The sequence below is a fragment of the Thunnus albacares genome, chromosome 3 (genome assembly GCF_914725855.1).
Source record: "Thunnus albacares chromosome 3, fThuAlb1.1, whole genome shotgun sequence".
In the NCBI taxonomy this organism is placed as follows: domain Eukaryota; kingdom Metazoa; phylum Chordata; class Actinopteri; order Scombriformes; family Scombridae; genus Thunnus; species Thunnus albacares.
In genome coordinates, this window is record NC_058108.1 from 2,815,626 (window position 1) to 2,837,412 (window position 21,787).

The following is a 21,787-nucleotide window of genomic DNA, read 5'->3' on the forward strand; positions in this document are numbered from 1 at the left end:
CCTCTCCTCTCCTCTCTTCTCCTCTCCTCTCCTCCCCTCCTCTCTCCTCCTCCCCTCTCCTCTCCTCTCTCCTCCTCTCCCTTCCTCTCCTCTCTTCTCCTCTCCTCTCTTCTCCTCTCCTCTCTTCTCCTCTCCTCTCCTCTCCTCTCTTCTCCTCTCTTCTCCTCCCCTCCTCTCCTCTCCTCTCCTCTCCTCTCCTCTCCTCTCCTCTCCTCTCCTCTCCTCTCTCCTCCTCTCCCTTCCTCTCCTCTCCTCTCCTCTCCTCTCTTCTCCTCTCCTCTCCTCTCCTCTCCTCTCCTCTCCTCTCCTCTCCTCTCCTCCCCTCTCCTCTCCTCTCCTCTCCTCTCCCCTCCCCTCCTCTCCTCTCCTCTCCTCTCCTCTCCTCTCCTCTCCCCTCCTCTTCTGTCTCCTCACCTTTCCTGCTCCTTCTATCTCTGTTGGTGTGGCCCCCCTCCATCTTTGTCCTTCTGTTTCTTTCTCTTTCTCTCTCCAGTTGTTCCCCTCTAAGCTCAAATCAATGTGCTTGTTAACAACTTCACAGATTTTTATAGCGTTTCATCAGCCCTAACCCATGCTTCCAACCCTTTACAGACACACACACACACACTACAGTCGAGCACACGGTTGGTAATGACTTCCCTTATCTCTTGTCTCAGATTTGAAGAACTGAGGGGAAAAACAGTTGTAGCCCATGGGTGACTTTTGTCTTTTGTTACTGCTGTTTGACTCACATCTCGGCATGATATTGCCTCTAATTGGTCTGTGTTACACAACTGGGACTCGGAAATACAAATAGGACAAGTTGATGCTCGTGTTTCTTTAGCTGATTTATCACTATCCATGCTGTAGTTGCATGGGTGTGTCTGTGCGCTGGTAGATCTTTTTTGTACCGTATAACATCAGGACATTTTTATGACTGGGTTATACACCAATCAGCCAAAACATTAAAACCACTGACAGGCAAAGAGAATAACATTGATTATCTTGTTTAAATGGCACCTGTCAAGGGGTGGGATATATTAGTCAGCAATTGAATAGTCAATTCTTGAAGTTGATGAGTTGGAAGCAAGAAAAATGGGCAAGCGTAAAGATCTGAGTGAAGGGTCAGAGCATCTCCAAAATGGCAGGTCCTGTGGGGTCTTCCCAGTGTGCAGTGGTCAGTACCTAGCAAAAGTGGCCCAATGAAGGACAACCAGTGAACCAGCGACAGAGTCATGAGCGCCCCAAGGCTCATTGATGCACATGAGAAGCGAAGGCCAGCCCATCTGGTCCGATCCCTCAGAAGAGCTACTGTAGTACAAATGGCTGAAAAAGTTAATGCTATCTATGACATACCAGGATGCACTATGGAAAGAAGGCAAGCTGGCAGAGGATCCTAGCATTCATGTGGATGTTACTTTGACATGTACCACTTTCCTAAACATTGTTGCAGACCAAGTACACCCCTTCATGACAACGGCATTCCCTGATGACAGTGGCCTCTTTCATCCTGGTTTTAGGAACATGACAAAGAGTTCAACGTGTTGCTTTGACCTCCAAATTCCCCAGATCTCAATCTGATCGAGCATCTGTGGGAATTGTTGAAAAAACAAGTCCGATCCATGGAAGCCCCACCTCGCAACTTACAGGACTTAAAGGATCTGCTGCTTACGTCTCGGCGCCAGAGACCAGATGACACCTTCGAAGGTCCTTTGGAGTCCATGCATCGGCGGGTCAGAGCTGTCTAGGTGGTTTTCATGTTATGGCTGATCGGTGTATGCTGCAATGATGTGAATATTGTAATATGAGACCAGACATCATCTGCGATACAGTGATATGATGTTGTTATCTTACCTAAACACTCAAAACAGTGAAGTGACAAAATTCTCTGAACTTGTCTCTGTTTTGATTAGTCTTCACATCCACATCACTGATGTCATCTGCATAATGTCTTACATAAAACAATATTTGATTTGTTAATATCACCAAACCCAAACATCAGTCTTAAGCTATGGTGCTTAATCTTTTATGTTGTCTCTGGGCAGAGTCACATTTTCCCATTAGCCATATTGCCCCATGAAGTCATTTTGTCTAGTGTGCACAAACAAAACAGCGACTGACCAAGAGAGATAGAGAGAGAGAGAGAGAGAGGTGCGATTGTGCAGTGTGGAGAGGTAAGGCTGTTTCTGTCTCGGTCTTTATACGGCCGCAGTTGTCTGAGTATGTGTGGAAAGGCTAAGAGGGGTCGGCCACCACCAGCTGCAGGGCCAAAACAGTTGGCTCTGGCTGAAGAAAGTGAAAGAAAAAGTAAGGCTGGACAGACAGGTACAGTAAGGAGATGTGTGTGTGTGTGTGTGTGTGTGTGTGTGTGTGTGTGTGTGTGTGTGTGTGTGTGTGTGTGTGCGCATTTTGTCATCCCAGACCCCAGCACTGAGGGCTTTCCAATCTCCTCTTACTGGGGAATGGAAGCAGTGGAGGAGCGTTCTAGTGCTGAATAGGCTCCAAGGCCTGGGGACACATTGAGCTCCAGTAAAACCGACATTATCAGCCCTTCATCAACCCCCCCCCCCTTTCCCTCACCAAGCTTTATTCCTCATGAGAAGTCGCCTAAGGGAGACAGAAAAGGAAATAAGGAAAAGGACAGAAAAGAGAAGGTGGAGGAAGTGTAATCTCCTGTAGTAACACATCTGGCTTTACACCACACAGGTCTGGAGAATTTTAGAAACCATCATAACTCAACCCAGGGGTGTGATCTTTTAATCTAAAATTTAAACTACTGTAGGGATAATTAAATATATCATCTCTAATGATCTGTTTGAAATAAAGTGTAGCAGTAGTATTAGAGTACGTCAACACTAAGCCAGTTAAATTTCCAAATCTTTTTCTCTGTGTTTCAGTCCTCCGTCCGTACTAAAAAGGCATCTTTCTCCCCCCAGAGTAGACCTTTTACAGTGTGCACGTCTTAAAACGCTGGCTCTGTGTTTCATTGTGAATGGGGAAAACTGAGTTTTTGCAAAATGATGACATAAGCTGCCCGGTGAAGGGCAAGAAGAGCTTTCAGTCGCCTCTAACTGTCTCTGTGCAGCTGTTGTCATCATCCTGTATTTATCTTGTTTTTGTCAGACAACGTCGCAATTCTAAAATGATGTTTCATCACCTTTAGAATGACTGCTTTTAATGAATAGTATTCAGGAGCCAAGATTAAATCACTATTTCAAACATGAAAAGATGTAAATGACAACAACTATATTGTGAGTTCATCTGTATAAAAAAACACAGTACAGGTGATCACAGAGAACGAGAGGAGACCCAACAAAGGCTGATCAATCAGAAGCTCTGCAGTCACAGACGGGGGGGGGGGAGGGGGGGGGGGGGGGGCTCGTGTGGCAGTAAAGTTAAAGACGACTTTCTCTGTGATCACTCACTTTAAATGTTGACATAGTTCTATCTGACGAGTTCCAGCTTTCTTGCCCTCAGTAAACGAGGCTATTGTTGATCTCTTGGCTAATACAAATCAGATAAAAAGCAAGCATTAACAGATGATTATGACACCAAACTATCCGAGAAATGATACGTTTGCATTAAACACTGTACATGGAGGATTTGTGGATATACTGTAGGTGAGGCTGCTGATTCGTAACATTAACCTGTCATTCAGGTGATGTAGTGGAGGCCCTGCGACTGAACAAAACCCTGTTCATTTGAATCCTGTACTAAGCAGCTTCTTCCCACCACCATAAGACTCCTGCACTCAAGGCTACTAGTTTGTAACGGTTAGTTTGCAACTAACTGCATAAAAGGTGGGTTAACTTAGTGGGAGATCCCATAAAATGTCATAGATACTGTAGAGTGAGGCTGTAAATGATAACAGGACTTCATTTATATAGAGCCTCTCTATTCCTCTGACCACTCAAAGCTCTTTTACATTCACCCGTTCACACACACATTCATACGCTGATGGCAGAGGCTGTCATGGAAGGTGCCAACCTGCTCATCAGGAGATCTAATCTAATAGTCATTCACACACAGTCATCAGGAGCAATTTGGGGTTCAGTATCTTGCCCAAGGACACTTCAACATGTGGACTGGAGGAGCTGGAAATGGAACCACCAATCTTCCGATCAGTGGATGACTACCTCCTCTACCTCCTGAACCACAGCCTCCCTGAGCCACAGCCGCCTTAAATTAGAAATAACAAGCCCTGGCTTGAAAGATTATGAACCATATAATGGTTCTTAATTGGTTCTCAGAAGGGGAGCGTGACCGCTACTGATTAATTAGCGTGCATCACCAGCAGAGTGAGCACATAGTCATCAATTTTGATGTTGGAAAAGGATGCAGTCATGCTTCAACAGAAAATATCAATAGATATGTCTAATAGTTAGTTGCAACAGTTGGTGGAAGATCACATACAGTTCATACAATTTTCCTTTTCTTTTATTTTATTTTGACTTCTATCATTGATTCATTATGAGCACAGTTTTATCTGTATACTAGGTCAGTGTCAACTTCCTGTTCTTTATCTAGCCATTAGAGCACTTAATATTATCTGAAGAACCTAAAGTAAGTTAAATGACAAAACCAGAGACACCAATTTATCACGTCTGTGCCAAGCACTGCTAAAAATGGGGTCAGAAACCTCTTATTATCCATATTTTACTCTAGCAAGCTTGACAGTGCTTGTTAGTTATATCAGAGCCCTTGTTATCTCTGCTTTCATTGAGAAGAGAGTTCAGCTGATGTGAGTTAAGTCAAGCATAATTGGGTTTGGTGCCTACGTGCTCGGCGTCCTTGGAGTTGTTATGAGTTAACACGAGAACCCGAAACATTTTTGTTCAATGATGTTGTCGGCGTCTCCTCCTCCTAATGACTTAAACAACGACAGGCTGTCAAAGCCGAGCTCAAACTGATGTCAGTACACCTGATATTTCTGTGCCCTCTCCAGGAGAAAATTGGGCCATTTTAGGGCAGCCAGCCTTGAAATTAGGCTGAGTGAAGAAAGGTGTTGATTTCGCTAAAGCTAAATAGATGGCCGTCTTTTCTCTCACCTTTACGTATTTCCCACTTTGTCTAACTTTAGCCTTTTCCTTTATGGGCACATCAGTCTGACCCATCTTACTCTGTCTCTGGTTTATGAGGCAAATTCTGGTTAATAAGTGAACTCAAGGAGAGAAAGGTAGTTATAAAACACACTGGCAGTTCTTCCAGCGGATGCCTACAGTATCAGTGCAGACAGACACTGCTGTCATAGCGTCTCTACAGCTTATTCACAGGCAAGCCGACATTGTTTTTCTGCTCCTTTTTGTCTGATATAGGCAGATATAAGAGAGTCTATAACATCTATATCCTACAGAAACCACAACTCAACTTTTTTTTGTCTTTTTCTGTCTTTGTTGAGTTAAAAGTCAAATATATGGTAAATTTGAACCCAGCTCTCCCAGTTCATGGAGCCTCGCTGTAGTTCAAGCAGGCATGGAAGTCACTTTATAGTCACATGTTCCATAAACCCTCCAATCATGAATGTCTGTGACCTGCCTTTCGCAGTAGGTGGTCTATATAAACTGCTCTTGCTGCTTCAGAAATGTAACTACCTCCACCTCCCCAGCCTCCTCCTGTATTGGCATTACAGTTGTTTGTGATGTTGAATCTTTCTTTTTAATGTGTTCATAATTATCAAACGTTGTGTTGGGTGGGCTCAGTTTAGTTCTAGGGCATTGAATGAACAGAGCCACACTGCCAAAATGCATATTGTTGCAATAAACCTCGATGTGAGTATCCTGAGATTTACTCTCTTGGTCTGCTGTGCAGTCAATTTAACCTGAAAAGACATTATTTGGAGGATAAGTGAGGACCTGTTGGAAATATTCCACCTTTATCGGCAGGATGACACGTTATAAATCATTGTTGTAAAATAAAATCTGACACTTACTATGGTTATTGGCGTGTGCGTGTGTGGTCTCACACATCTATCCGTCTGTGTGTGCCTTTTCAGTTCCCTCGATTTCCTCCTTCACAACCAATGCCAACTCTTATTCTTCCTGAGTTAGTGGGATTAGATCAGAAGTTGCTGATGTAGGGAAAACAGCAGACCGCCTGACGTCTTGGGAGACAAAGCAGGAGCAGGTTCTATTAGCGAAGAGTGCGTATGCAGTGGAGAGGTGTGTGTGTGTGTGTGTGTGTGTGTGTGTGTGTGTGTGTGAGAAACTAGAAACCAAAGTCGAACCTCGGAGGTTAGTGAGGTGAATTTTCCATTGTTATTATCACTTCATTGTAAGCATCACTCTTTCTCAGAAAATGATATCACTCACTCCTCTGAATCCCTTTTCTTTACTCGTTTCAACCTCTTAATCTTTCTGCAGTATTACCTGATTTAAATTTTTCTCTTCTTATCTTCTCCCTCCTCCTTTTCTTTCCCCCTCTTCTTCTCTTTCTCTCTCTCTTACCCCTAGTGTCTCACTTGTCATTTCTCCTTCACCTTGCTCCCCCATCTTTTACCCCCCCCCCCCCCCCCCCCCCCCCCTCCTATGCATCTCTAATTCTCCCTCTCTACACTGTAGCTCTTCATCTGAGAATTTTATTATCTCTGACAGGAGTGTTGAATTTTTTCCTCTTCCCTCTTTCATCTCTGATTCATCCCTCCCTCTGCTCTCTCTCTCTTTGTGTATTGGTGTTTATGATGCCTTGCGGCTTCCTTATCTAGCGCGCCCTGCCTTGGCTGATAACTGGGGCCTGTCAGCTGCTTCTAGCAGTGCCATATATGTGTGTGTGTGTGTGTGTGTGTGTCTCAGTGCATGAGAGAGCTTTTGTGTAAAAGATTGTGTTGAATGGTATGTACGTATCTGCGTGTGTGTGTGTGTGTGTGTGTGTGTGTGTGAGTGTCAAGTAACAGAAACTTTGCCAACACATACACAGATTTCCATCCCCTGGGTGTAATCAGAGACGGATGTGGAAAGAGATGATTACATGGATGTTTGAGTGTTTGATTACGCTGCGTGTGCGCGCAAGAGAGTGTGTATGTGTGCATGCCCGACTTTCATTTGATTGAGTTGAGAATTAAGAACATGTTGATTTACAACAGTATTCACTTTTCCTGGCAGAATTTTTTAATATTCTACCTACGCAACCACACTTGCACAATCACACAATCACACAATCACACAATCACATCACTCAGGTAACTTCTTGACATTTAAAGTAGACTTGTCCTCTTAAAATGGGAGTATTATACTGCGTACAGCTGCCTCCGGGGTCCACACATAAGAGGATCAAGCTGGTGTTGCACAATTTTGTCATCATGTCACGGTGATAAACTTTTTAACCAAATTCAACCCTACTAGGCAGAAACTTTTTGATGTTGCCTTATGCAACACCAAGGCAACATCCCCCATGATATTTAGGACTAATATTTTTGGTTTCACTGTTTGATTTGCATCACCCTTCGTTTATGAATTTGTTTAACGTCAGTCAGGCGTGCGAACATACACATTTTGTACACCAAGAACAGAGGTTTTGTGTTGAAGTCTGCAAAACAACCCTGATAAGAAGTTTTAGACATGCAGGTCTGTTTCATCTTTTATCTTTATTCTCTGAAGGTGTTCTCTTGGCTTGACCACTTTCCTATATGGAAATACAAGGAATTACCATATTGTTTTTTTTTATATTTGTTTTCTTGCCAGGCAGCAGAGAAGACTGTTGAGACCACTCGTTTGAACTCACTTGCATGCATGATTAATCGCGGGCGTTCAGGTAGCAAGACGTCAAAACAAAATTAGGAGATCAACCTGTCAGAGCAAGAATTTCTCTGATAAAAGAAGTTGGGGAAAAATAGACACAAGTTAATTATCAAACCACAAAGCTCTAGGTGCCAGAAAATAGATATTTTTAAAAAAATTTCTGCTTGAGATGAAGCAAAACTACGGTGGAGCAGTAAAAATAATGTTAACCAGGCCATAGAACAAGGTCATAGAATCTGGTAGGGACAGTAGGGATATGTCCCTACCAATATCCAGTGACTACTGAATTGGCTAGCAATAATTTTAATTAAAAAATTAAAATATAACCAGTGTTGTCCATTGGTACACAAATGGCTAACAGATCTCATTCTCTACTATGAGTCCCACCTCCCTAACCCAATATTGCTAATAGGACTGGCTTTTCTGTTTGAGACACTGTAGCTACAACTGGTTGTAAGAAGCGCCAAAACTGAGGAAGACAACATCCTCATACTAACAGTTAATGTGTTTCACTATGACAGTTTGTTTATTTAGTAGTACTACTGGTGAGCATCTGCAACAGTGAGTTGTCACAGATTGGGTGTCCGTTATGCTTGGGTAGCCTGTGTGTTTGAAATGAGAGCTTTGAGTAGGCACATGTTGTCTCACTCTTCATATTGCATGTACCAATATGTTATTTTATCAGGTGACAGAAACAATCCTTCCAGGTAGTAGTTCATAGAATATAAGAGTAAATGTAGATAGCCTATTTGTTTTGTATTACATTGAGGTTAGCACTAGTATACTAAGAGGTCTATTAAGTACTCAATAATACATGGCTTTAAAATCCTGGACATGAATACTACACTCTGTATATAAAATATATAAAGCCTCATCAGTGTGTAGATGTATTTTGACATGCAGTAGTTGATACAGAATGGCTAATTGTATACTGTGGTGTATTTCTAAGGAGAGTAGCAGTAAGAGTGATGACAGTGAAGACCAGTGTAGAACTGGAGTTTTTCTCGACATTGAAGTCAAGCCAAACCAACCTTACCCCCAAATACATTGCAGTTCAAAAGCTGTCTAATAGGTTCTTCCATTTTCAAGACGTTTGGTGAAAGCAGTATCTATGGCTTTACTATAGCCTCACCGTTTAGGGAATTCTCTGTTCTGTGTGAAAACATACACTATAAAGAAAAGTACACTGTCTACAAAGGCAGACCCTGCATTCTCCTCAAAGGATACATAACTGGAAGAATGCTCTTGTTAGCTTTGAACACCACCAGAATAGTAAACCCCACCATCATGTGGTCACAGTTAGTGCTCAAAAAGGCAACCCCAGGAGATTCACAACTCTCAAGTGCCTGGACAAAACAAGACGAAGATGCCAGACCATGTGACACACAAGATGGGAATTTCAGCTTTTGAATTCAAAGCCAAGGATGATGCCTGTTCCTCTAGTTGGCTATTCTGTCGTCATGACTGTACATCTCCTCCAGTGCAAAATGAGATTTTGCAATTATTAGGAAACTGTAATGTCAGAAGTATTGCACTATACATCCAGTCTCTTAACAGTTCTGCAGTACTCAGTAGTTATCGATGACACACAAGATGTCTCAGGAATAGAGTCTTTATGTTTTAGATATGTGGACCATGACCTGGTACCACATGAGGTTTTTGTTGGTTTGTATGAGGTCTTGGGGACTACTGGAGAGGAGATTGCTAGAGTACCATTGGATGTCCTCTTGAGGCTAAATATTCCCATGTCTACTTTAAAGGGTCAGACATATGATGGTGCTGCCAATGTGTCAGGCAGACATTCAGTAGCGCAAGCAGAACTGAAGAGACAACAGCCACTGGCTTTGTGTGTGCATTGTGGGACACACTGTCTTAACTTGATCACACAGTCTGCATGCCAAGTCAGTCCTTTGATATGTGATGCCTTGCAGTGGGTCCTTGAGCTAGGGACATTAAGCAAACAGTCTGGAAAATTCAAGGCCAGCAGTAGCAGCAGGTTCAGAAGGACTGTTGACATCATTCAGACCACTGTGCCCAACCAGGTGGACAGTGCAAGGAAAAGCTATCAGAGCAGTGCTGTCTCAGAATGAAAGTGTTTCATCTAGCTTGGAGGAGATGGCATCAAATGGATCTAACACAGGTGTGAGGGCAAATGGACTGCCAGAGAGGTTCGGAAAGGGTAAAACTGTGCTTGGACCTCTTTTGGCATTAGAAGTGATTGAGAAGCTGGAGTGTCTGAACAAGTCCCTGCAAAAATAGACTGAAACTACTGCAGGAATGAGAAGTGCAATAGAGTATGTCCGATTCACTCTACAAGGCAAAAGGAATAAGGAAAGCTTTCAGGAGGTTTTTGACAAAGCGGTGCCAATGGTTGACTCATTTGGGATTGAGCCCATTCAGACTCCTCACCAAAGAGCCAGCACACTCCAAAGTCACCCGAGGAGCATTACAGAACAGAGTTCTACAAACTGCTACCAGATCTAGATATTTTGCAGAAACTGGAAGAAACTCTACTGACCGGTGAAGTGAATGTCATCATTGATCAGTACCCGGACCTAAACAGGGAGAATCTAAAAGTCCAACTACCCATGTTTCGGTCCAAAAACACTTTCAAATCTAATACTGAAGTGGTTAATGTCATGAGAGGAATGGCAGTTGAAGTAAGAGTCCTGTTTGATCAAGTTGAAACCCGTGTCAGGCTGCTTTTAGTCATCTCAGTCTCATCACTGAGCTATTTGTATTTAGTATGGTTATAGTTGTAGTATAGTATATATAGTTGACAGTGTTTTTATTATTATTATTATTATTATTGTTGTTGTCGTTGTTGTTGTTGTTTATGTTCAGATGTAAATACAAATCTACAGATCATTGGTTTGAAAAGGTAACAGTTAACAGGTTCCATTCATACGATTCGTGGTTATTGGTTATGTGGACTGCAGTACCAAGTTATGCCTCTAGGGGCTCCCCTACATTATGTACAGTTTATGTATTATAATGTTGATATATTAGAGATATTGCTGGAGTTAAGTTAAGAGGTCTCTGTCAAACTCCTCCTCTGCCTCCTTGTCAGTCACTAGTTATATGACATTACATAATTCATTAATTAAGATATTCTTGTATTCAGTACAAACTAAAAACCTTAATGTCAATCGTTGTTTTTTCAATTATGAACATTTGCTTGTTTAGATGTTCTATCATGAAGTACAGAATCTAAACTGTAATGTTGTTGGTTTTTTAATAAACAAAATTGTGTAATTATTGTCTCAGGAACATACTGACAGAAAAAAAAATCCCTTTCTGAGTGTGTTGGCTACAATATCTATAAATAAATAAAGGCTCTAGATGACATCAGACATTTATCATAAATGCAAGAAGCCTCAGCTTCCAGGGAGGCTCCTGTGGACCACTTTTATGTCCACACCAACGTCAAAATCCAAATTTAGATTTAATCTGGATATGATGCCAAACATAACCATCAGTGGTTATTTTCTGAGAACTTTTTATGGTAGAATATACACAATGACACACACACACACACACACACACACATACACATAGCAGTGGCTGTCACAGTCTCAGCTGCTACCATCCCCTTCTTTGCTGACCCGTCTCGCCCTCTGACTGCCAGGAAAGCAGGGATGACATTAGCTGACAGCACTGATTGGAATGCCCTTCAACTTTGTCTCATGCAGATAAACACACACACACACAAATACACACACACACACACACACACACACACAAGTTATCTGACATAGTACAAATACATATACTCACAAATTATACACAGACACTTGCATGCAAACAACACATCTCATATATCCCTTTGGCCAATATGGATCATCTGTTCTCTCAGTCTATTCACCTCACAGTGACACTTGGACATGCACACACACACACACACACACACACACACACACACACACACACACACACACACACACAAGGGACCAGACAGAAAGATAGAACAATAACCTATGTATTGCAACTAATACAATGAGTACAGACCGAGGAGCAGGAGTGAGCAAGAATGAAATATCTCTATGATATTTTTATACCACTTGACCAACACACCACATATACAGTAATAGACCTATGGGCAAAATGATAGATATTAGCTGTCCAGAAGCAATACACTGTGTGTTATTGCTCATTTTGTGCTTTTGTGCGTTTAATAACGCCTCTGCTAAATTGCTCCTTAAGAGATCGATACAGTCACGGTGTTATTGAATGCCCCGTGCACCGGAAAGCATAACTAGTAACAAACACACAAAAATTGCAAACACACAGAAAGCGATTCACTGAGATTCTATTGATTGTTCATATGCAGCATAAACAAAGAGTTACAAGGTTTTTAAAACTGTCTCTGAAATCTGGGAATGTTGATAAGATTAGATAGGAGGGTAAGTGTGTGAACTCATAAGGGCTGTTTCATGTGGTTGAAAGTCTTTTATGATTGATTACATGGTTCAATACTGAGTAAGAACATATCCTCAAAGCTCTTCACACAGTCAACACAACAGCAACAATTATGGACCAAACTGTGATGTCTTTTGCATTTTTCTCACACAAAAAGCATTCAGTGACTGAATACCTTCCTCATTCAGACAACAACAGAACTCTGGACCTGCAGCCCATTTTACAAGTGCTTTACAAACATGTATTCCTGTCCTATCATATATTCAACCAGCCCCCCACCAAAAAACATTAAAAACTGTCAAAAATAAAGCACATTGCTGCATTTTTATGAATCATTCCTGTACACTGTAGTTTATTCTATAGAAAGGTACAAATATTCAGTTTGTTTACACAATATACACATTCTGAACATAATAAACAGTTAAAAAACAACATATACATAATAAAAATAAAGAAAACTAGAGATGACAAAGTGATTTACTACTTCAAAGGGCCATAAAAAGATGCATCATGGTTGATTTGTTGTCGTCAGTTGAAATCAAGTGTTAGGGTAAAATGAATTCGATCAATTTTGTAAAGGATCATCAATAATATTTAAAGATCCCTCACTCGAACATGTTTTTCTTCTTGTTCTCACAGTGTGTAGAACGACGTGAGGAAAGTTTGACTGCTTTCACTTTGTCCTACAGATGTCTTTGTATTTCCACTTTTGCCAGTGTTTGCTCTGTCAGCAGTGGACGGCGCCATGTTGAAAATGTGCACCGGACCATGCCGTGTCACTCTCAACCATCCACAAATGCACGAGCAAAACTGTGAAGATGAGTCTGTTTTTTTTTTTTTTAGCTGGTTACTTCCTGTAAAGACTGTACGATAGTCTTTGAACGGATATTAAAGATGAAACATTAATTGCTACGCTGCTCTCCTGCCGTTCCTCATTCATGTATTCTCATGCTAATGCAACTTCTTCATCGCCTGTGTGTGTGTGTGTGTGTGTGTGTGTGTGTGTGTGTGTGTGTGTGTTCATTCTGAGGGCTCGTTGACTACATGCCAGCCAGGAGACAAGAGAACCTTGGGTAATTGGACTCCTGTGTGGCCCTGCATGGCACTGGAATTGTGTCTGGGATGGCTGCCATCCTAAATGTGCGCGTGTGTGTGTGTGTGTGTGTGTGTGAGAGAGAGAGAGAGAGAAAGAGAGAGAGTGCCAGTGTGTGTATCACTGATGTCTTCAATATGTTGAATCTCGGAGGAGAGTCTTGTCAGGATTTGTACATGTTTTGATATCTTGATGTACACTAAATGCTGTACGACTCACTGCTATGTTTCGAAAGCTGAATTTGAATCACATGTTCAGGTTTTGTGTTGCATTTTTATATACTGTGATGTGCATCTCAATGTTTTTAAACTGACTTGTGTTTTGCTTTTCCTCGTACACTTAAAACGCCAAAAAATAGTCTCAGCACCAGATTACATGAGAACACAAAAGCAGCAGAAGTAGCAAACACACCTGCAGTTTTTATGAAATACTTTTATGTGAAGGTTGAATATGCAACAATAGCTTTGGAAGGCTGTAAATTCACATATAAATCAGCACAGTATTCATAATTATATTTTGAAGTCTACTTTAACCCCACTGGCCTTCCTTACCATAACCACAAATCCTTTTTTTGTTTGCTTGTCACCACCCTGACATTGTCCGTCCCCTAACAAAGGGACAGTGTGTCCAATTAGCAGTACATCCAAATTTAGTTAACTATTCAATTGTTCTGTACAAGGTGTGAGCAGGGTATTCACACTGTACCAACCTTTCTCAAAGGGCAAATTTAATGAACAGCTGTGGTTCAGTAAAAATATACCATCCTGAAAACAGGTAGTTATAGATTCATCAGTGAATAAACGTCCTTCAGTGTTCCTTAACAAAAGAGAAAAAAAAAAAAAAAGTCTATTTCAAGAATAAACAAATCATTTTCACTCTTGGCGATATGCTACGGTTGAATAGCTGTCAGAAGAGAGGGATTAGAGAAGAAGAATGGGAGGAACAGGCTGCTGATGGAAAATAAAGAACCAAAGAGATGCTCGTGTTCTGTCGTGCTGCTGTTTTCTCAGCTGTTAGCACATACAGTCTGTGTTTTTCTTTCTTTCTTACCCAATTTTCTTTCTTTTTCTTTCTTTCTTTCTTTCTGTTTTTCTTCTGAATCCCTGTTAGCATTACAGCAATTATCCAAGCCCTTTCTTTACTGGCTGCATTGTCGCCCTCTTCTCTATTATGACAGACATACAGACGGGAAAGACCGATAGCCATCTGCGGGCAAACAAAAGGACTGACTGAGCTCCAGCGCTGCGTAATGAAAATGGATTATATATATTATGTTATTGCTGGTTTTCCTCAATGAATAACCAGAGATGGTAAAGCGATCATCATGAATTACAGCTTTTTCTGCTTTCGATGGAACCTCGAGGGCCAGATTTTAAGGCTTTTGCACCTGTTTTTCAGGTGCAGATGTGACACATTTCCAAACACACAGTTTATTTATCAAACAGACGCAGCAGGTGTGTCTCTTCCCCTCATTTCATATGCATTTGAGGGAGGATCAGGAGGAGACATATTAAAAGGGGTTATTATGCATTCACGTCTTTGATTTGTCTTAATATATCACTTCATCTCCTTTTCATTCTCCATGAATGTGTTTGTCTGCTGTAATTAGGTACAGTGTGTGCTAAATATTGTAAAACCGCACGAGTTGTATTTTGTAGTGATGTGAGCTTCTGTCTTAGTGCATCAGATGCTAAATACGAGCAGATTGCAAACTCAATGAAAACTGCAGTATATATTTATGCCGTTTTCTAAATCTGTCCCCGAGTGTGTTTGCAGTTGGTTGTGTGATACAATGTACTGATGAGGGTATACATGAATTTAATTTAGTGAGAGAGAAGGATTTAGTCTTTTATTGACGTGACAAAAATGACTTTTCTATGATTTCAAAGCCTACTGCCAGCAAACAGCCTCCACCTGTCTTCCGAGTATTTTGAATCTCTGGGAATTAATCATTTGTCAAAACATGTCTCATTAGAACATATTTACTTACATTCATTGAATACCTTGCCACTTAACAACATAGCATGTCTGGATCTTGATAACCTCATTTGGAAATTGAAGCTACAGTGTTTGACTGAAGCTTCTGTCGTTGTCATACTTACCCAACCTTCCAGTCCAACGTCAAGTTTTCACAGGAGGAGAGGAGTCAGGGACTTAACAAACAAAAAAAAACCAAGGTGACCAGGAAAATGTGAGAATATGCAACCAGGAGGGAGGAAATCTAGAAACCTGCAACAGCATCCAATTATAGTTACCTACATGGTCACCCGAACTGGCCCAGGCCCCATCCAAGACATCCATACTTCATTTTCTTCCTCCTCTACAACATATTCTTCCTCTCATACCTCGTCTTCAGTGCAGTACTCTCTACATTTCCACACCAGAGAGAGAGCTTATTTTTGACCTTCTGCTTGAATTTGAAGAGAACAGTTTAGCACCTTAAGTAATTATAATTGTGCCGAGATCTTGCAGATCTCTAATAACATGTATGTATGTTGAACACTTGACAAAACTGACCTGACTCCTTTTTTTTTTCTGTTTACATAATCTGTTTAATCCTCTGAGGCCATGACAATAGAGCGAAGGACTGAAATATACTGCTCTAACAAGCGAGCCCTGGGCCTAACATCTATTTAAGTGGTTTGTACACACTTGTACACTCACAAAAAAAGTTAATTAGCAATCTGAATGCATGAGGTGACAGGAGCTGACTCTACCAACCCTGAGTTTTATTTTGTTTAAGTGCTGTAGCCTCCCACATTCTTGGATTAAGGATCCTCTGGTTTTAGGACCTCACTAAGGCATCATTTTAAAGAAAACTTGTGTAACAAACCTAAATACAGTAATACTGTAGAAAGCTTATCATCCCTGAATGTGATCGGTTCTCTTTGAAGAGGCCCCTTTAACTATGAGAGTCCTCCATTATCTACAAGGATGGAGGCAGATATTGTATCAGTGATGGAAACAACACTAATGAAGGGCACTAATGTCCAGGCAAAGTGCACACTTGAAATCCCATCATGCTATTCCATAATGTGTTATAGAGCCTCAAAGAAGTGGCAGATAGCATCTAAAATGACTGGATGCAACATTACAGGTGTGATTTTATCAATGGAAGGATTGCATTTCCCACTATGGGTTAAAATGTAAGAGACACTTGTTAAAACCCTTTCAAAACCAGTTGGATGCTCTTAAAACTTGTTAGAGCACTAATTTTGGCACCTTTATTTAGATTTAGACAGTGTAATTTTGATTTGTGGTTATAACCTATAACTGTGTATTTAATGGTCGCCGTAATACACAGGAAGGCTAAATTGAACAAATGTGGAATATTTAAAGTTTGATTTTCTGTTTTGTATTTGTTTATACATATGCAGAGAAATGGCCCTGCAAATGGGAAACTAATGGTACTAATGATTCATTGCTAGCACTTAAAGCAGGAAAGTTTCTTCTTGACCTTGAACAAAACAGTTTGACAGAATAATAATAATTCATTTTCCAATTACAAGCTTATTCTGGAGCTTTCAAACATATTCAACATTCAAACAGTCTCGGTGAAGCCCAAGAGATACGGTTGAAAGTTTCAGAAAAAGTTACCAAGTTGACCTTGAGTTAAGATTGTTTTTGTCAAATCACCAGACAAAAACACCCACATGTGTAAAAAGCCACTCCGTGTGCAGTTTTTGGTTTTTCATTTCAGTTCAATCACTGCATCCAGTGTTTACACTGCTGTCTGATGGTGGTTTGCAGCTGCCAGCACAGCTCCTGTACACTAAATGCTGCCTTTGCAACAGTATCAAATGGCCCCTTTGGATAAGCAGTGCAGTCAAAAAGACTCCGGTGTAAAACTAGCATAGCGAGATGAAATTCACTGGGGGTACAAATTGCATTACAGTCTCCATTATCCTTTGGCCTCATCTGTCATAGGAATAAGAGCTAAGTAAGAGCTAACAGACCACTCACAGGTCAGATATCCAATAGCAGGTCTGTCAACACAGTAACAGAGAAGCCTTCAGTCGATGAACTAGTTGAAACTGAATCAAACAAGGACGTGATACTGGACACCGTACACCACACACTTAGAAATAACATTTCTGGTCTCCTTTGGTTTGTGCTGTTAAAAATGTGTTTGTGTGTGGCCTTGAGGGTCTTATTGTAACCAAAGGAGACTTTTTGGAAGTGGAGACAGTAAATATAGATCATACTCACACAGATTTGAATACATTTAAGCATGCGACACACACACACACACAACATCAGCACATCAGCTATATCTCTTCCTATTTCCTGTCTCTTTCCATCCATTGACCATCTGTTGTTGTTGCTGCCGCTGCTGCGAGGTACAATTCAGCCAGGTCATTACAAATTCATCTCTTTTCATCCTGTTTGTTTGAATTATGTTTTGCCAAAGGCCTCCCTGTCGCCCTCTGGCTTGACTTTGATAGAAGTCAGCATTACCCATATGATACTACAGTATCTGATCAACAGACTTTATAATTCAACTTTCAGTCAAAACACTATTTCAGTTTTTTACTTCACCTCAGGGAATTACTGTAGATTTTTAACTTTGATATGAGAAACTCAATACAAGGGGAGATGTAAACAGTGACGGATATTTGATTATTTCCCATAAACTTGTTTAGTTACTTTGCCATTGCAGTCACTTTTTTTAAGGACACTCTTTAAGACACTGGGGCACAGTACAGTAGTGGTCACTCTACTGTGACTCTACTATGGTTCCTTTTTGTTCAAATTTCTCTTCATGCTGTGCTCCAACTCTGACCTTGTACTGCTACCTTTACTGTCTCTCACATGTGTTGGTGTCTAGATCAACAGGTTCAGCTCAATGTATACTGATGTACATTTTAATGTGGTAAAGATCTCACTGCCTCACTGTCTTTGCACTGCACGTCTCAGAGATCATCTGCCAATCAAACGTTTTTTTCTGCTGATCATTGTCTACTCAGCTATCACTGCTCATGCTAACCTCAGTTTTTCTGCTCCAGGGAATGTGTAATTCAGCACTCCTTCTTTTCCAGATGATTCCAACTGTTATCAAGTAACATTTCTGGACACTGAAGCTCTGAAATTTAAAATGCTTACCCCTCACTTCTTGTGCAAAATTGCCTCGTCCAGCTAAAAACAATGTACAAAATGTGATATGGTGTAAACTGATGTGATAGTCATCAAATTCTGCAGCAAGCTAAGCACAACAGAAAGCAGCAAAGTGTGATGATTTCAAGAAAGACAGAGACAGACAAAGTTAGACAACAGGCCCATTATCACGTTATCACAGCTGATAAAAATTTAGTGCTACTTAACCATGTGTGTTTCTTTGTGTAGTGCTCGAGCTCGGTATTGTTTTTTCCTTCGAGTTTAGGGTTTTCTTAAGTTTTATCTCTGCCTCGCTTTGGTTTTCTTCTCGTCAGTTTGTAACCACTTGTGTTCCTCATGTGTTGCCATAGTCCTGCTGAAGCTGATTTCCCCTCCACACCTGCTCTGTGTTTAGTCTCGTTAGCCTTGCCCTGTTTGTTGCTCGTTGTCTTCATTGTCTTTATTCCAGTGCCTGCCCCACTCAGCTGTGTATTGTTCTGTGATTAGTTCCTTGTGTATTTATACCTGTCTGTTCTTTAAGTTCTTTGTCAGATCGTGGGCGGTGTATCTCGGTGTTTGCAGTTGCAGTTGTTTTTGTTCCTCTTGTTATGCTCTTTGTGTTTCAAGCCAGCCAGTTCTGTTGCCTTCATCTGCCTACAACCTGAGTCTGCTAATAAATAGTTATTATTTCTTCAGTTCCTGATGTCTGCCTGTTGCTGCTGCATTTAGAACCATTTGCCTACAAAATCGTGACAGTATGAACTGACCAGACATGAACCCAGCAGACGAACTTCATGAGGTGACTTTAAGTACGCCTCCAGTTGTGACGACAGAGAGGCAGTTTTATTAGCCTCCTCTGCACCTCGGTTTGCACCTGGGACTGCTAGCCTTCAGTCTACGTCTAACTAGCCTCCTACCTGATCATGCCTCTCCAAGTCCAGCCCCGGCCCCCACGGACACTGTTGACAGTATGAATTGGGTAGACATGGACCCACATCTGCTGATGTCCTCCCAGACCCCCAGCAGTCAGCCGTCTCCACTGACCTCCTGCCAGAGCTTCAGCACTCTGCCACCTCTGCCGACGTCCTACCAGACCTCCAGTCGGCAGTCTTTGCCAACCCACAGCCAGACTTTCGAAACCATCAGTTGGACCTCCAGTTGGCTGTCTCCGCCGACCCACAGCCAGACCTCTCAGATTGTCAGTCAGCCGTCATTGCCGGAGCCCAGCCAGATCTCTAGCTGCCCGCCTCCTGCTCTGCACTCCAGCAGTCTGCCTGTTCTGCACCCTGGCCCGACCTGCAGCCGAATCTTCTGGTGCTGGCTGCCCTTCTCAGCCTCTGGCTTTGTCGCCAACCTCCAGAGCAGCCCAGGCTTCTTCGCCGACCTCCAGAGCAGCTCCACACATCTGGTCGTCCTCCTGCCCGTCCTCCCGAGTGACACTAGCCATCTGTCTTGCCTTCCAGTCGCCCTCCGGAGTGACTTTACCCATCTGTCCAGCCCCCAGCCTGCCCGCCTGAAGTGTCTTGCTCAGCCCCTGACCAGCCCCCAGGCCGTCCGTCTGGGGTCTCCTGTTCTGCCCCTGTTCAGCCCCCAGGCCACCTGCCTGGGGTCTCCTGCTCGGCTCTTCTTCTGCCCCCAGGCCTCTTGCCCCTGCAGATTTGACAAAGTGGATTTAACGGGCCTTTGAAATACACATTGTTACAGATGAAACCAGTGGTTTCCAACCTTTTTGGCTCTTGTCATCTTACAAAAAGCAGTTTATAGTCGGGGTCACATGTCAGGTTTCTATAAGCTGTTAACAGCTCCACCAAATAGTGATTTTTCCCTCTAAACTTCTCACATGGTTTAATGTCAATAAATGTTCAAATGATCCAATATTTCACCAAGAATCAAACATTAGAGAAAAATTCCAAAAACTGAAAACAGATTTGTGTATCAGAACTTTGTTTTTTTCTTCTCATGGCCCCTCTATTTATCTGCTGACCCTTTGGAGGGACCCGACCCCTAGGTTGGGAACCACTGGACTAAACTAGCTAACTGTATATAAAGTAGTTGAAACTAGCTCCACCTCCAGCAGCTACAACAGTAACATGCTGCTCTAACACTGATGCTTCACTATTAATAATCTAATGATGTCATATATAATAATATATCAGTCAGAGGGACCAAACCACTACTTTTACTGCAATACTTTAACTACTTTTTGCTGATTATACTTATGTACTTTTACTGTAGTAGGATTTTTCATGCAGAACTTGTAATGGAGTATTTTTGCATTGCTGTGTTAGTACTTTTATTTAAGTAACAGATCTGAATACTTCTTCCACCAGTGATTGTTGGCGGTACTGCAGCACCCTCAGCACCTCCATTTCCCACATTGATGAATGCATCTGACCCCCAGCTATACACTGCTATATGCTCCCCTTCTCTTTACCTCACCATTGCAAAACCAAGAACAGTTCTTGTCCGAGTTAATAATGAATGCTTGGATGCCCTAGTGGCTTGGCAAGCTGGAGTGCAGTCCATGTGCACTTCAGCACCAACTTTTCTGTCTGCCATGTTTTTCTGCTTGTATAAACTGAATATGTTATTTGTGTGTGTGTGTGTTGCAGCTTCCTCGGCGTGCCCCCAGGCAGAGGCAGTTGCCCACTAACTGGCCCGCTGCCTTTTGACCTCATCTACACTGACTACCATGGCCTGCAGCAGATGAAGCAACACATGGGGCTGTCCCTCAAGAAACATAAGTTAGTAGATGCACATTGTTCTTCATCCTTCTGCATGCGTGTGCTGCTTCACCCGTTGTGTGTGTGTGTGTCCGTAGCTGCACGTGTGTTTCCAGGCAGAAAGGTATTGGTTGTGTTTATGGATTAATTATTGCTGGTAATAAGGTGTACAAGTCTCTATCCAGATGTCTGATTGTAACTCATTCAGCTTGTTAAATCCACACACTCTTTCTGTCAAACACACACACACACACACACACACACTGTCTCCCTCTAACCGCTCATCTCCATCCATTAAAATGCACAATCTGTCCAACACGTATGATTTTGCATGTTGTGATGTAATGGAACAACTTCACAATGTACAACACGCACACACACAAACTGGCACCACACCGCCTGTCATGCATCATTACTCTGCACAGCAAGAGTAAGATAAATATCAAATATAGTACAAGATTGGAGGCATATGAGATATTGACAACTCAGCATGCATGCTTTCTGACATGCATATACTCAACCACCACTCTCTCTCTCACGCACATATATAAACAGCAGTTCATGTATGCACCGATTTCCAATCAATTGTTTCAGCAGCTTATTATTGCTGGTGTTTGAATGCACTCAGAGGCTCACTGTCTACAGGAGGGCGGTGGTTAGAAGAAGAAGAAGAAGAAGAAGAGACAGGAAAACAGGAAAAAAACTGAAGACGTCTGCCTCATGAGAAAGAAGAAGAAAGATTAGTG

At 41.9% G+C, this 21,787-nt stretch overlaps 1 protein-coding gene across 6 annotated transcripts in view; it reads left to right on the forward strand.

Moving 5' to 3' along the window:
• LOC122978785 (alpha-1,6-mannosylglycoprotein 6-beta-N-acetylglucosaminyltransferase B-like) overlaps nucleotides 1-21,787 on the forward strand; it is a 121,762-nt gene that overhangs the window by 76,276 nt on the left and 23,699 nt on the right. For all 6 annotated transcript variants that reach the window (XM_044345775.1, XM_044345780.1, XM_044345778.1 and 3 more), the window contains one exon: nucleotides 20,931-21,062. In XM_044345775.1, the coding sequence (XP_044201710.1) occupies nucleotides 20,931-21,062 (132 nt within the window). The remainder of the gene's footprint in view (nucleotides 1-20,930; nucleotides 21,063-21,787) is intronic.